Below are 13566 nucleotides of genomic sequence, written 5' to 3'. Positions count from 1 at the left end.
AGACTCGATGGTGCTTGGCGAAGGACCTTGCAGCCTGCCTCCTCCCCTTCCCTGCTGCCTCCCTCTGGAGCTGGGGAGAGCAGATGAGCTTCTCCAGCTTCGGGAAGATGTTCTTTGGAGGAATGGACGAGCGTGTCTCCCGGTACCCTTTCAGAGCTGGAACCGATGTCAGAGTGACACAAAGACATCTCTAGGGAAAATGGGGCCCTAGGTCTCCTCCGATGGAGAAGTATCTGTCCCGATCTGTTCAAATTCCATACACCAAGTTGCGCAAAAGGAGCCGGTAAACTATAGCAACCTGTGTGTGTGTTCAGTACTCAGTCGTGTCCAACTCTTTGCGACTCCATGGACTGCAGCCCGCCAGGCTCCTCTGTCCATGAGGTTCCCCAGGCAAGAATACTGGAGTGGGTTGCCATTTCCTTCTCCAGGGGATCTTCCCCACCCAGGGATCAAACCCGTGTCTCCTGCATTGGCAGGCAGATTCTTTACCACTGAGCCCCCTGGGAAGCCCCTAGCAGCCTAGGGGACCTTCATTGACAAGGGTTTCCTGGGAATCCCTGTGGGGATGGAGATACAGATGAGGGTTTGTCATCGGGTGTGCACAGACGTGGTGTCTTTTCTAAAGAACAGTTTTCTTGGCCTGCACCTTGACTGTGGTAGCCCTGTTGGGTAGCTAAGCTTTGTTATCCTCTGGCTCAGCATGAACCTATCTTCTGTGATAAGGACAGATCACTGAGGGTTGGGAGGCAGTTAGGATGCCATCAGGTTACCTCAGTTACACACTCGTCTCTCCTGTATTTTCTGAGTGGCCATTCCTACCCCTAGCCTGAAGGGATTCCGTCTTACTGTAGTAAGCCGCACAGTACACAGACGGCTGAGCAGATCACATCAGAGAACTGAGGCTCCAGAGAGACGGGAGCCGTATCAGGAGACACCACAACCAAAGAACCCCACGCACAGACACATGGACTCAGAGATACCCCAAGGCTCACACGTCAACCCGCCTGGACAAAGCCTAAGGAAGCCTTGTAGGAGCAACATCGTGGATCCTCGGTCGGTAGGGTTGTGGGAACGATACCAACCAGGACTGCTAGATTATTTCCAGAAGCTTTCTCTAGAGGCTTGCTTTGAGAGCCTGTTCAAGATGATGGTGGTGAGGGGTAAGGGAGAAGCAGGGAATTCCACGGCCGTAGGGAAGTTAACTGCATCTTACATTGTGATTTATTAACTGGGGACCTTTTAGTAGTTGCAGAAGCATCTATTCTTTAAAAGCCTGTATCCTATTCAGAAAGCTTTGCCATCAGTGGGAACTAAAGAGTATTATTAGAGAGGGCATTTGATCTCAAGGGTTGGCTTGCTTGGTCTAGTTCTATGCAAAAAAAAAAAAAAAAAAAAATCCTGTCTTAAAATATGTTAACTATATTTCAGCAAACCAGAGTCTCTAAGACATTATGATAGATGTGTATGGTGCCCCTCTGTGGGAGGTTTAACTGTTTGTGTTAGGGCTGTTATTTCTAATAGTTCTTCCTCAAATACTCTTTTGTTGTCATTGGCTGGACTCCCAGAGAGTGACCCTGGTCTGCCGGCCCCGGGACACAGCGGAAGAGAGTGGGCACGGCCCTGCCCCATCATCAGGGAGCAGAATTCTGGCCCTGACATTGTACATGAGACGCAGAGGAGACAAGGGTCAAGCACCCCAGTTCCAGCAGAGTGTCGGGCACTCTTTTGGTTGACGAGCTCAGGCCAGCAGGAGTTGGGGAAGACTTCTTGGAAGATGCTCTGCCATTCTCCTCCATTCTTTTGCGGCCTGCCAGGAGGATGGGTGAGGCGAGCTTACTGGAGCCAAGGGCACGGTAGAAAGTCCCGGATTTAATCCTCATCTTCGCCGATCTTGCCAGCATATGGGATTGGGTCCTAGAGTGGTCCCCTATCCTACAGAGGGGACTGCTTCTTGCTGCCTTTGTATTTCTTGCAACACAGAAAGGCTTAGGCAGGCTGGGGGAACACAGCTTTCTCTCCTGTTTCCCAGAGGTCTTATCTTTTGCATGACTGCCATGGTGCCCACCAGCTCTGATGTGTCGTTGACACTTTGCAAGTCAGGCGTCTTCTAGGATTTGCCCTGATGCGAGTACCTCTAAACTGCAGGATTTCAGTGCCCTTTATTTAGCTGACTGGCAGGGACCTTCTTGGTTGGCTGTGAATTCAAGGGCCCCTCTGCCGAGCCCTCAGGCATTTTCTTCCTCTGGGAAAGCATCTGGGAAAGCCCTGGAAAGTGGACCGAGATGGAGTTGAGTTGCCACCCTGCCATGCACACAAGTCGTACCTGCTCCGGAGTCTCTATTTTTCCATCTGTAAAGTAGGTGCAAGGATTTTGTGGTTTGTCTACCACCCAGGGTCATGAAAAGTCAAGGAGAATGATATCAAAGTGCTTCACAAACTGTCCAGCGCTGAACAAATACGGGAAAGCTCATGATCAAGACGATGAGACCAACGCCGAAGAAGAGGAAGATGCTCACTGTGCTTTGCACATGAAGTTCCTTGATTTTTGACTGACCGGTTAGACAGGGTTCCCTGAATAGAACTGCCTAGCCCCTTTCTTCTAGAGTGTATCCATATAACCTGGAGTGAGAGACTCAACCTGCTCCAACTGAATCATCTGTAACATGGGAATAACAGAACTCACTAGGCAGTGTTGCTGGGAGAATTGAAATCAGTGAGTCGACAGACTTACAAGTGCCCCAGGAGAGTGTCTGGTCCTTTAGGGGCTTCATCCAATTGGAATTTGAACTTAGAGAAGGTTAGAGGAAACTGTGATGTCCCCCAACCTGAATGGGGTTTCATTTTGCTTTTAAGTAGCATATGACTTAACCTCTCTGAGCCTTGGTTTCTTCACCTGTAAAATGGGCGCAATGATGCTTACCTCAGCAGACTGTTGTGTGCATGAATAGGATTGTCTCTGGAGAGAGCCCTTTGCCGTGCCCAACTCCAGCAGGTGCTGGGCAGTGAACAGCCCTCTCATCCTCTTGCTGAAACAGGTCCGTGGCTTCAAAGGAGGATCTAACCTTCCTGTGGTCACGACTGTGGTGGCCGTCTCCATCAGGCCTCGGGATCACGCTGCAGGGCTGCACGGTGGGGTGCACTGTCCTGGGGGGACCCCTTGGTGTAGGCACAGAAACAGTCACAGGATGAAGAGTCCCAGGGCGCCAGGACTCCTGCCTCCCTCTTCGGAAGCCCACGCTCGCATGCCAGGCAGGAGATGGGGGAGTGGAAGGGTGCTGCAGGGGGTTCACTGCCCGGACCACCTCGCCTGTGGCGACAGCTGGCCACGTAGGATGGGGCAAGGGCGGTCAACGGGAGGGGGTCTCACCTGGCGGCTGCCGGTAGGAGGAGGCTTAGGGGGCCGGCGCGAAGGCGTTGTCACCGTCCAAGGGCAGGGGTGGGCAAGGCCAAGAGCTGACGGCCCAGGCGTCGGGGGGAAAGTTCTGGTCCCGGCCCCTCCTGCTCTGTACTCTGAAGTCACAGTGATCGATGTCACTGTTCACACACCACGCGTGTCATCGCCCGGTGTCTGCCCTTCTCTGGCTACGGACAAAGCAGGCGTTCCTTTCGATGAGGCACTTCACACATCGCCTGTGTTCTTGTAATGCTCTCGGATTTTCTCGACAGGAGATGACCTGTCCTCTGGGCCTCCATCGCTCCACGTGCTGCCAAAACGCCTTGAAGGGAAGCGTTTCGGATTCCTGCTCCTCTGTCAGGGCCTTGGGGGCCAGGGTGGGGGTCTGATCCAGCTGGCAGCCCCAGTTCCTAGCACAGCGCCTGGCCCCCCGGAGACGCGCACACAAAGGTGGCCTCGTGACCCTGCCTGAGCGCGACCGAGGTGACCAGGGCCCGCGGAGCCACAGTGGCGGGCAGTGTGGAGGGGCGCTGGGCCCCCGCGTCAGATCTCCTCCTCTTCGCTGGCTTTGCTCCAGCGGTGGCAGCAGTTGGCGGTGATGCCCAGGAGGAAGTTGGTGGCCACGGACGCGATGGAGACCACGAAGCCCACGAAGGCGATGAAGAGGTAATCGTCCAGGGTCAGGGTCAGGTGGCAGGCCTTGAAGCTCTCCTCCGTGAGCGAGAAGAGGGGGGCGCCCTCGACTTCCGGGGGGCCTCGGCACTCAGCCAGCTGGGAGTCTGCAACACAGAGACGGTGGGTGAGGTGCTGGAGAGGCCAGACGGAAGGGAGAGCCCCCCACCCCGTCCAGGCGGAGCTGGGGTTTTACTGAGTTACTTCTGCGTGCCTCACGTTTCACTCACCTTCTTTAGTGCCCTCAATAACCCTCAGGGCAAGTATTTTTTGACCTACTGAATATTTCTATAGAGGTGGCGATGACTGCTTGGAGACTTTAGTAATTTGCCTCAAGCCCAGTAGCCCCTGCTAGAGGCAGATCTGAGGCTTTTGGGGGATTTCAACATTATCCATCTCTCACAATAACCTCCCAACTGGTCTCTCAGCTACTGCCCTTTAACCATCTCCACGCTGAGATGATCCTTTTAAATGTGAAGCCCTACCTAGAGACTGTCATCCCGAGGGAAGTCTAAGTTAAACAGAGAAAGAGAATATTATATGACATTGCAGAACCTAAAAAAAAAAATGATGCAAATGAACTTACAAAACTTAGAGACTTAGAGAATGAATTGATGGGGGGGTGCATGGGGGTGGGGAGGGATAGTTAGGGAGTTTGAAGAAGAAAGTGTCAGCAGCTCAGTCATGTCCAACTCTTTGCAACCCCATGGACTGTAGCCCACCAGGTTCCTCTGCTCATGAGATTTTCACCCAGGCAAGAATATTGGCATGGAGAAGCCACTCCCTTCTCCAGGGGGATCTTCCCCACCCAGGGATTGAACCCGGGTCTCCTAACTTGCATAATATTGTACGTCAACTATACACCAATATAAAGGAAGTAAAAAAACAGCTCGTCCCCTTTCAGGGTGAGGAGGGGGAGACTTTGCATTCATCCCCTCGGGAGGGGGTTCTTCCTGCCCCGATCTCTGCATAGCTCAGTTCCTCACTTCCTCTGGGACTTTGCTCAAATATCAGCTTATCAGTGAGGGCTTCCTTTATGATTCTGTATAAAGTAGTAACCCTACTTCCCCTTTCTCTGAGCATTCTCTATCTTATCTGCTCTGCTTATTATTATTTTTTTTCCCCAGTGTACTGATCACCATTTCCCAGTTTGTTATCTGTTTGCTCCCTTTGAATGTAAATTCTCCCTGTAGTACACTTAGCATTAGAGAAGGGACCTGTCCATGTGAACGCATAATTAACCTTTGCTCATTGAATCTGAGAATGAATGACTCTGTCCAGTCCAAAGCCAGGTATGTTTTTATGACCCCATGTGACTCTTCCAGATACACAAGAATGTAGGGTTGAGTATGGGCTCTGGAATTGCCAGCCTGGCTTCAAATCCCCTCTTTATCTCTCCTTGGGCTTCCTTGATGGTTCGATCCCTGGGTCGGGAAGATCCCCTGGAGAAGGAAATGGCTACCCACTCCAGTCTTCTTGCCTGGAGAATCCCATGGACTGAAGGCCATAGTCCTTGGGGTCGTAAAAGAGTCAGACATGACTTAGTGACCGAGCAACAACATCCATCATGCATTTGTACATGGTTGCAACTGGCTGCATCTTACTCTGCCTCGGAAGGGAGAGTGGCAGGAGGGTAGCAGTTCTGCCTTGAAGCCAGGTATTCCTTGCTCAGGGGATAGATACGAATCAGACGCTCACCAGGGGCAAGTCTTTTTTGCCTTTCTGGTTCTTATGAAGACGGGCGAAATGTAAGAAGTGGATCACTGAATCTCAGTGTCTAAGAGAGTCAGTGCGAAGGAGCTTTTAAAGCTATTTGGTACATAAAAGCTGTGTATTCATTCTGCAGTTTTTGAGGGAAAAGAATAAAACGTTGGACTGAAATCGACTCCCTTGAGAAGTGGATGAACATGATGCTGAGAAATGGATTCTTAGAAACGGAGAGTCAGGCTCAGAAGCAGGATGAACCTCCCCCCAGCCCCAGGGCTCAGGACCCCCTGTGGGCTGTGTGCACAGTGGCTCAGACCCCGTGGAGAACAAGCTGGTGCCTGGGGTTGACCATCAAGATGTCATCGTCTTGGAACCGGAAGATGCCGAACCCCAAAGTCTCTCGCAGGCATGAGTGGGGTGCTGGCGATCCATCATTAGGCTGGGGGGTGTGGGAACCCTGAGGGCGATTGGCAGAACCCTCAGGAGGGCAGCACAGGAGACTGCGGGCTGACAAAGCCCTCTGGTTAATGCAGGGTCCAGCCTTGAACCTGATTTACATCCCAAGGGGGTCCCTATGGCCCTGTGTGTGTGTGGGGGGGGGGGGGCGGGATTTGTCCAAAAAGGAGAGACAGTAATGAGAATCCCGTCAAGAAAAGGGGAGGAGGGAGCAGAAAAAGACCAAGCGAAGCGGGTCACCTCGTCTTTCCTACCCCAGCAGGTTCTTTGCCCCCAAGAGAAAATTATCCTAGAGATACAGCGAAAAGCCTGTTCCATGGAGGAACAGGGAGGCTGGGTTTCTGGCTGTGGCCAGCCACGTGGCCTCCCTGGAGGGTGGTTCCCGGTCAGGACGAACACGAGGCTTCCCCGACGGGACCTGGGACTCCTTCTCCTGCTCGCTGGGGCCCTGTGCGTCTTCCGAAGGGCGGCGGGGACCTCGGGCCCCCCAGAACAGAGGGAGCCCCTCCATGCGGGGGAACCCAGCGGGACCTTTCTGTCCTTAGTGCGGGCGCGAGAGGAAGGAGGCCGCAGCCTGCAGAGGCTGGGTTAGGAGGGGCGGCTCCAGGCAGCCGGCCGTCTGCCCCACCAGCACCCGCGCCCCGGGCCCCAGCTGGTCCCAGAGGACTTCCTCCCACAGCTCCGAGGAGCACGGGAACCCTGACCACGGCCCGCCCCCCACCCAAACTAGTTTGATCCTGGGCTTCCCACCGGGTCCTCCTCCCCACCCACCCCGCCCCGGTCCTCCCCACCCCTCAGCCCCCACCTCATTCAGCATCGCTCTTTCTGAACACGCTCTGCGCTCAGGCTCTGGGAAAGCCCCTGAGGGCTGCCATTCTCCTGGTGACAGGGATGGGGTGGTATCAGGGCGCCACCAGCCTGCCCGCGGGCCCAGCCGACCCGTGTGGGGCAGGCTCCCGCAGGCCCAGGTCCACTCCCCATAGAGGCTAGCTCGGGAAACTGCCGCGGAACAGCGTCTCTTCTCAGACCTGAGCCCTCCACCCCAAGCCCAGACCTCGCAGAATTCGCAGAGGCCCTGCGGCTGGCCCGGAACCCAAGCCCTGACCTCTCCTGTTAGCCTAGAACCTCACTCATCAGGACAGGGCCAGACGGGGTTTGAATCCTGACTCCAGCCCTTAACCACTGTGGGACCTTGGGCACGCTTCCGAACCTGTCCGTGCCTTGGTTTCTTCTTGTGAGTGAGTGTGAGTGTGAGTGTGTGTGTATGTGTGTGTGAGTGAATGCGTATGTGTGAGTGTGTGAGAATATGAGTGTGAGTGCGTGTGTGTGTGAATGCGTGAGTGTGTGCGTGAGTGTGTGAGTGCGTGTGTGTGAGTGTGTGTGTGAGTGAATGCGTGTGTGTGTGAGTGAATGCGTGAGTGTGTGTGTGTGTGAGTATGAGTGTGAGTGTGTGTGTGTGAGAGTGTCTGTGAGTATGTGAGTGAGTGTGTTTGTGTGTGTGTGTGAGTGAATGCGTGTGTGTGTGCGAGTGTGTGTGTGTGAGTGTGTGTGTGAGAGAGAGAGTGTGTGAGATCAGGGTTCTTGTGAGGATGTGATGAGCTGGGTATGAGGTGTTACTTGATCAGTCGTGTCTGACTCTTTGCAACCCCATGGATGGTAGCCCACCAGGCTCCTCTCTCCATGGGATTCTCTAGGCAAGAATACTGGAGTGGGTAGCTATTCCCTTTTCCAGCAGATCCTCCCGACCCAGGGATAGAACTTGAGGCTGCAGCATTGCAGGCGGATTCTTTACTCTCTGAGCCACCAGTAAACCGGATGAGTTAAAACGTAATATATTTAGAATAGGGCCTGGTGGATAGTAAGTACTAAAATAAAGAGGGTGAGCCATTTCTGTTTCTTCTAGTATTCGGCATACTTAAAAAGCAGTCTGGCAGAGTAACACAGAGCTTCGAAATCACATAAACTTGGATTTTCTCCATGTCTTTTTCACTTTCTACGTGAGTGTCTCTGGCCAAGTCTTTTCATTGTTCTAAATCTCAGTTTCTTCACCTGTAAAATGGGGCTAACAAGAGTGGGGTCCCACGAGATAACACCTGCCGAGTTGGAGGGTCATGGTGGACGCTCCATAAACACTGTTGGTTATCAGTGAGTTGCTCTGACTTGTCCGCTCTCTGTCCGTCTGTCTCCCTAGGTCATCAGTACCTCGGGGGTGGGTGAGGGCGGGGTCTGTTTTATTGACGCGGGGTCCCCGGCACCGGGCACACACAGCAGAGACTTGGGCATGCTCGCCCGTGCGGAGGAGGCCAGCCCAGGTCCAGATCCTCCCTAGGCGGGGTTTCCAGCCCCCCCTTCTCCAGCGGAGCCTTTGCCCTGGAGAGCAGGGCCCCGCACGCCTTACCCGCGGTGCAACGCTGGACGCGGTTCCGCAGCCACTTGAGCAGGGGCTCCATGGTGCAGCCGCACACCCAGGGGTTGCCGCCGATCTGCAGGGTCACCAGCCCGGGCAGGCCCTCGAGGGCCTCGAGGCTGAGGAAGGCCAGGCCCCCGAAGCTGAGGTCGAGGTCCCGCAGCTGCGCCAGGCCCTGGAAGGCGCGCGGGTGCACCCGGCGCAGCCCGGGGTTGTGGCTGAGGTCGATGCGCACAAGGCCGTGCGCGGCCTGGAACATGCCGGCGGGCAGGTGGCTGAGGTTGTTGTAGCTCAGGTCGAGGTGTGCCAGGCGCTTGGCGTGGAGGAAGAGGCCCGCGGGCAGCTCCACCAGGGAGTTGTTGCGCAGGCTGAGCACCCGGAGCTCGCGGTAGCACGTGAGGTAGCCGGGCGGCACAGCGGCGATGCGGTTGTGCGCCAGGCTGAGGTTGCGCGTGTCCACGGGCAGCTCCGGGGGCACAGAGAAGAGCCGCTGGCCGCTGCAGTCCACCGCCTGGTTATGGCACGTGCAGAGCACCGGGCAGCTGGCGCCGCCGTCCGAGGGCATCACCCCGGCCGCCATGAGGAGGGGGACCAGGAGCAGGGCGGGCCGCGGGGGCCCAGGCCGGGGCCCGTGGGCCCAGGTGTCGCCCATCTTCGGCTGCGGGCAACAGTGGTGCTGAACGGAGCCCATCGGGACGGGGGCTCTGGCCGTGGAATCAAGAGTCAGCCGCTCAGAAGGGCAGCTGCTTCCTCGGGGGCCGGAGCCCTGGGAGGTGGGGCTTGGGGGCTCTGCGGGGTCATGGCTTAAGCCTCTCCCAGGGGCCTCTGGGCACCGGAGGGCTCCCTGGGTGAGCGCCACAGGAGGTTCCCTTTGGAGACTAGGGGGGCTCGCCGCCCAGCCGAGGCCCCCCAGGGTTGGAACGGATGATCAGAGTACGAGAAAGGGAGGACACGAGGATGCGGAGGGACCAGCTGCCCGCACGTCGCGGAAGGGGCCCTGCAGGTCTTTGGGGTCCTTCTCACCCATGACTGTTGGGTGCCACCCCGGGACCGTGTCTGAGAGCTGGAAGGGGCGTGGGGAGAGCAGAGGGGCCTTCTGAGGGGCCTGGTAGGTCCCGGAACGCCGAAGCCCAGTCCCAGGTCTGGGCCGACGAGGCAGCCAGGGCTGCCCTGCTGTCTTCTGCCCTCGGGGTCTCGGAGGCCGTTTCTCCCAGGGGCCTCGATCCGGGAGGGTCCCGGGGTGGCCGTCTCGGGGAGGGGTCCCGGGGGGAAGGGGACCTCCAGGGGCCTCTGGCCGCCTCAGTCCGCGGGCTCGGTGTCTCCCGAGGACCCCAGAGAGGGGAGGTCCCCGGGGAGAGGAGGACCCAGGCGAGCCGCGCTGTGGGCTGCTGCGGCGGGAGGAGCCCCGCGTCCGGAGGCGCAGGACTAGCGGGGCTCAGGTCCCCGGCGGGCTCGGTGTTCAGCGGGCGGGGGCAGATGACCCTCTGCAGACAAGGAAAGCACTCAGGGGGCCGGCCGTGCCCCCGGCTCCCCCGTCCCCGGTCCCGGCTTCCCGCCGCCTCCCCACCCGCGTCTCCTTGTTCTCCGCCTCCCGCCTCTCCGCGGTGGGCAGCGCTTGGGGTCGCCCGCTGCCCCTCCCCGCCCAGGGCTCTGAGTTGGGCGCCGAGCGTCTGCTGCGTCTCCTGGCCCCACCTCTGAACAACTCTCTAAGAAAAATGCACAGTCTGGCTGTTTGCACCCCCTTTCCACACTCAGCACTCCCATCTCTCTCTCTCTCACAAACACAGACACACACACAGACACACACACATAGACACAGACACACACACAGACACACACAGACGCACACACAGACACACAGACACACAAACATACACACTCACACACCAGATACACAGACACACACTCACACACACACACACACACTCACACACACAGTCACACACACAGTCACACACACACAGACACAGTCACACTCACACAGACACTCATACACAAACACAGGCACACACACACTCACACACACACACGCTCACACACACAGTCACACACACAGTCACACACACACACAGACACACAGTCACACTCACACACACACTCACACACACACAGTCACACACACACACTCACACACACTCACACACACAGTCACACACACACACAGTCACACTCACACAGACACTCATACACAAACACACACAGGCACACACACACACACACACACGCTCACACACACAGTCACACACACACAGACACACAGTCACACTCACACACACACTCACACACACACACAGTCACACACACACAGGCACACACTTACACACACAGTCACACACACACAGACACACAGTCACACTCAGACACTCATACACAAACACACACACAGGCACACACTCACACACACACAGGCACACACTCACACACACACAGTCACACACACGCAGGCACACACACACACACAGTTACACTCACACACAGGCACACACACTCACACACACACACACAGGCACACACACACACAGTCACACACACAGGCACACACTTACACACACAGTCACACACACACAGGCACACACTCACACACACACAGTCACACACACAGGCACACACTCACACACACACAGGCACACACTTACATACACAGTCACACACACACAGGCACACACACACAGTCACACACACATGCAGGCACACACACACACACAGTTACACTCACACACAGGCACACACACTCACACACACACACACTCACACACGCTCACACACACAGTCACACACACAGGCACACACTTACACACACAGTCACACACACAGGCACACACTTACACACACAGTCACGCACACACAGACACACAGTCACAGTCACACACACACACTCACACACACACAGTCACACACACAGTCACACACACAGGCACACACACACACAGTCACACACACAGGCACACACTCACACACACACAGTCACACACACAGGCACACACACACACACAGTCACACACACACGCAGGCACACTCACACACACAGTTACACTCACACACAGGCACACACACTCACACACACACACACTCACACGCTCACACACACAGTCACACACACAGTCACACACACACAGTCACACACACTCACACACACAGTCACACACACAGGCACACACTCACACACACACAGTCACACACACAGGCACACACACACGCAGGCACACTCACACACACAGTTACACTCACACACAGGCACACACACTCACACACACACACTCACTCACACGCGCACACGAGCGTTCTTCTCCTGGGCCTCCCCCATGCTTTGCCCTGGCCCGCGCTCGCACCTCCTCAGTTTTCTCTTCCTCCTGCACGCGCTCCTGCAGAGCCCCCACTGTCTTGCACCCCGGTGCACCCCTAACCCCAGCACCCTTTCCCACAGACTCCCCGCGCTGCCCTCGGGCCCCCAGCGGGCGCCCACGGCCGCACCGGGTCGGCGGGAGGCCGAGCGAGGACACGCCGGCAGCCCTGCCCCGGCCCCGGCCCCGGCCCCGGCCCCTCTCCTGCCCACCCGCCGTCCTCACGTGCCCTCACCCTCCAGCCGGGCGCTGCTCCCGTCTCACGCTTCCAGCCTCCACCCCACCCACTGGGAGATCACCCCGCTCCCCGCAACCCGACCCCTTCTTTCTGAGCCCCAGCTCCCCTGCACCCCCACACCCCGCGGGAACCCACTTACTCGGGTCCGAGGACACAGCCGTCCGCCTGTGGCAGGCCCGGGCGCCCCTCCCTCATCCCCGCCTCCCGGCTCGCGGCTTCAGGAGGACAGACAGCCTGCAGGGCTGCTCTCCGCCCCCGGCGTCTCCTCCTCGGCGGCTCCGGGATCCTGGGGCGGCATCCTCCGGGGTTTCCAGCGCTGGGGTCCCCCTGCCGCTCCCCTTCCCTTACTCGAAGGGGAACCGAGAGAGGCGGGCGGCTTAGAAGAAAGTTCACGGAATCCGAGTGCTTCTCACCCAGACTCGGCGGGTGCCGAGGCTGCTGGGGCTGGTGGCTGCCGCCAGATCTTCCCTTCCCTCCTCCCTCCCTTTCTCTCTTCCCTCCCTGCTCCCTTTTTCGCTCCTTTTTTTTTTTTTTTTTTTTTTCTCCTCGAGGGCCAGGTACTGACGTTTCACGGTCTCTTAGCAACAGCCTCCACATCTCTGAGCAACAGGAGAGCTGGCGATGGACCCCACCGAGACGGCAGAGCAGGGAAGGAGGCATCGCAGAATCCACACCCGCGGCTCCTCGTGATGCCACGAAGGGGACCAAGGGGTCGGGGTGGGTGGTGGGTGGGTGGCAGACGAGCAGGCGGGGAGAGAGCCAGGGGCAGAGGCGCGGGTCTGCAATCCGAGACCGAGGAAGGGAAGCTTAAGGGCGTCAGATCCCAGTGGGAAAGGAGTAAGAGCTCGGGATAGAGAAAGGAGGAGAGTGGGGGAAAAACTGGGGGAGGCAATAGAGACAGGAATGAAGATGGGAAACAAGAGAGAAGTGCGTGAGACCAACTTGCTCCTTTGATGGGCCCTATCTAGTCAGTCCATATACAGCATCTGTTTCCCTGGGTCTGAAGGTATTTTGGTCACTAGGTATCAGGTGACTAGACAGGATCAGAGCTTATCAGGGATAATTGTAGGCGGTGAGAACTTTTCTGGGTCCCTTAACTGTCCCTCAGTCCTGACCTCACGAGCTTTGAGAGCCTCTGGGATGCAAAGGGCTGACTGTCTGTTCCAGGTGAGGTGTACCCGGGGTTGTAGAGACAGATCTGTCTCTCGGGGAGTGAACGTTGCCGGGACGAACCTTGTGGTTTTTGCTCTTTGTCCAGGCCAGAGGCTCTGTTGTCCCGTTTGCAACTCTCCAAGCTTCATGCTCACTCCTGCCCCAGACCGACTTCAGAAGAAGGTGAAGTCTTTGCAAC

The 13566-nt window shown here is 56.9% G+C and overlaps 1 protein-coding gene across 1 annotated transcript; it reads right to left on the bottom strand.

Moving 5' to 3' along the window:
• Nucleotides 1-1367: 1367 nt before the first annotated feature.
• LRRC55 (leucine rich repeat containing 55) lies at nt 1368-12642 on the bottom strand. Its single transcript, XM_061153800.1, has 3 exons — nt 12355-12642; nt 8628-10120; nt 1368-4173 (listed from the first exon to the last, which is right to left on the bottom strand). The coding sequence occupies exons 2-3, from the start codon at nt 9325-9327 to the stop codon at nt 3938-3940; spliced, it is 936 nt and encodes a 311-aa protein (XP_061009783.1). The 5' UTR covers nt 9328-10120; nt 12355-12642; the 3' UTR covers nt 1368-3937.
• Between the last annotated feature and the right edge of the window lie 924 nt (nt 12643-13566).

This window comes from Dama dama, chromosome 1 (assembly GCF_033118175.1).
Source record: "Dama dama isolate Ldn47 chromosome 1, ASM3311817v1, whole genome shotgun sequence".
In the NCBI taxonomy this organism is placed as follows: domain Eukaryota; kingdom Metazoa; phylum Chordata; class Mammalia; order Artiodactyla; family Cervidae; genus Dama; species Dama dama.
The sequence above is the reverse complement of the archived record's forward strand: the minus strand, read 5'-3'. Positions and strand labels throughout refer to the sequence as shown.

Excerpts from the sequence above, each read along its gene's own strand:
- LRRC55 (XM_061153800.1), bottom strand. The coding sequence starts at position 9,327 with ATGGGCTCCGTTCAGCACCACTGTTGCCCGCAGCCGAAGATGGGCGAC. Across the intron at positions 4,174-8,627 it reads CGTCCAGCGTTGCACCGCGG|ACTCCCAGCTGGCTGAGTGC; the intron begins GTAAGGCGTGCG and ends TCTGTGTTGCAG.